General features: G+C 48.2%; 1 protein-coding gene across 1 annotated transcript in view; it reads right to left on the bottom strand.

The window, feature by feature from the left end:
- Positions 1-2,500, bottom strand: part of greb1 (growth regulating estrogen receptor binding 1) — a 53,433-nt gene that overhangs the window by 34,197 nt on the left and 16,736 nt on the right. The window contains 1 exon segment of the mRNA XM_048227939.1: positions 1,287-1,469. Within this exon segment, the coding sequence (XP_048083896.1) occupies positions 1,287-1,469 (183 nt within the window).

The raw sequence follows: 2,500 nt of genomic DNA, 5'->3' as shown, positions 1-2,500 counted from the left end.
TGAGTCATCAAAGTGGCATGTGGGGGGTGTTGTGTGCCTCCCAACAATCGTGACGGACGTCTGTGATGCATGCAAATGTGCAGGGAGGAGCAAACCACCTCCCTAAGTAGTCATAATCATCTAGGGTCCTTTAATAGCTTTGACTGCACCTCTCAAATAAAAAAAAAACAACACGATGCCCAGAACAAGCACCAAGCTCCTGGGATGCAGACATTAATCTTATCTACTGCTAACTTGCATGCTGCCAAGAACACCAGCTGACTTCAACACATCAGGAGAATAAACTCTGTCAGTTCACCTGTCAATCGCCAAACATGTCAAACGTTACAAACACATACACATGTGCTAGAGCAGTGATGTAGAGGCAGGAGAGGTCATACAAATGGATCAGACATGGAAGCGCACATGCACTCATGCATGCACACACACACACACACACACACACACACACACAATGATCGACTTGTAGGGCCCTGATAGCGCCACACACATACTAACACACACACACACACACACAAACTAAAACACACACACACATACACATACACACACCCACAAACACACATACTGTACACACACTTACACACACACACACACATACACACGCACACCCACAGATCCACACACACACACACGCACACCCACAGATACACACACACACACACACACACACACTTACAGTACACTTCTACAAAAACATACACACACACATACACTCAGGTTTGGTTGGTCAGAGGTCTGTAAGTGTGACTATTCTGGTGTGTATCCATTCCCCTGCGCTCAGTGTGAGTCACCTCTGAGCCTCCTCTCCTTCCCCTGCCCTTCTCTCCTCCTCTCTCTCTCTCTCTCTCTCCTCCTTCCCCTTTCCTACTCTCTCTCTCTCTCTCTCCTTCCCCCTTGCCTACTCTCTCTCTCTCCTCCTTCCCCCTTGCCTACTCTCTCCTCCTTCACCCTTGCCTACTCTCTCTCTCCTCCTCTCCTCCTTCCCCGCCTACCTGTCCCCTCCTCTCCTCCTTCCCCTTGCCTACTCTCTCTCCCTCTCTCCCCCTCCCCTTGCCCCCTTCTCTCTCTCTCTCTCTCTCCTCTCTCTCTCTCTCTCTCCTCCTTCCCCCTTGCCCTCTCTCTCTCTCTCTCTCTCTCTCTCTCTCCTCCTTCCCCCGTGCCTACTCCACTTAGGGGGATTGTGTCAGCTGCATTCATGGCCAGCTGCTCCTGGTGAACCATCTAGTTGTGATAGAGAGAGACGGATCTCAAAGCCCTTGACTGCTGCGGCGTCCAGTGCCTACCTATTCCCTTCCAGCAGATGAGGGGGCCCTTGACCAGCTGGCCCTGCGTGTTGCGGAGGAGGTAGTGCTTCAAGTGCTTCTGCTTCTTGGGCTGCGTGGTGAGCTTCAGGTTGATGTGGTGCGAGAACTCGGTGAAGTAGCGGAAACCCTTCTCTCCACAGCCCATGCAGTTGCCCGCAAAACCTGGGACCAACGCAGGAACACACACGTAGTTACGTTTCCCGACATGTTGGACAAACACACACCCACAGGCACAGACACACGTATGCACACAATAACAAGCCATTATGACAGACCTAACCAACAGAAGCACATGTCGTTTGTGACCAGAGACATTTTTAAATCTTTAGGCAAACCTGGAAAAATGGTTTAATGCAGCTGTAACTTTGACAACACCTGTTTACTCTCAACCAATCAAGACAGTCATTTGCAAGGATCCATTTATAGTAATGTTTGAGTTCACACTAAGGACGATAACAAAAACGATAATGGTAAAAAAGTATCGTTCTAGCCAATATAAATGACGACGTCCACACATAAACTATAACAATAACAACATGAAGAACGATATTGTTGGGGATCACTTTCAGAGCGATTTTGAGAATGATAAAAAGCTGAAAGCCAATCAGAATCCATTACGTTTTAGCCGCCTCATTCATCAACACGTGGAGAAACTTCCCCTATCGTTGGTCAGTGTGGGCGCTTTTATCGTTATAATTATCTTTATAGTTATCATTCTTGGTGTGAACGGCCCTTAAAACAAGCATATCACCCCATGAATTGCTAGCATGTTGATTTTCCAACAAGAGGAGATAACATCCTGGACCTGGTCTACACTACACACAAAGGAGCATACAAAGCCACCCCCCTCCCCCACATTGGACTTTCAGACCATATAACTGTTATGCTAATGCCCGCATACAGACAAAGGGTAAAAGCCAACAAACCGGTTCGTAAGCAGGTAAAAGTGTGGCCTGAGGGAGCCTCCCGATGCTCTTTCAAGACTGCTTTGACACAACAGACTGGGAAATGTTTAAGCAGGCAGCCACTTTACAACAACCGGACAGACATAGAGGAGTATACAGACACTGTAACCTCTTACATCACCAAAAGTGCATCGATGATGTGACCCACACAAAAGACATCATCACTCGGGCTAACTGGAAGCCATGGCTGACAGGGGATGTCTCAGGCTGCTGAGGGCCAGAGACAAA

Source organism: Alosa alosa, chromosome 19 (genome assembly GCF_017589495.1).
Source record: "Alosa alosa isolate M-15738 ecotype Scorff River chromosome 19, AALO_Geno_1.1, whole genome shotgun sequence".
In the NCBI taxonomy this organism is placed as follows: Eukaryota; Metazoa; Chordata; class Actinopteri; order Clupeiformes; family Clupeidae; genus Alosa; species Alosa alosa.
The sequence above is the reverse complement of the archived record's forward strand: the minus strand, read 5'-3'. Positions and strand labels throughout refer to the sequence as shown.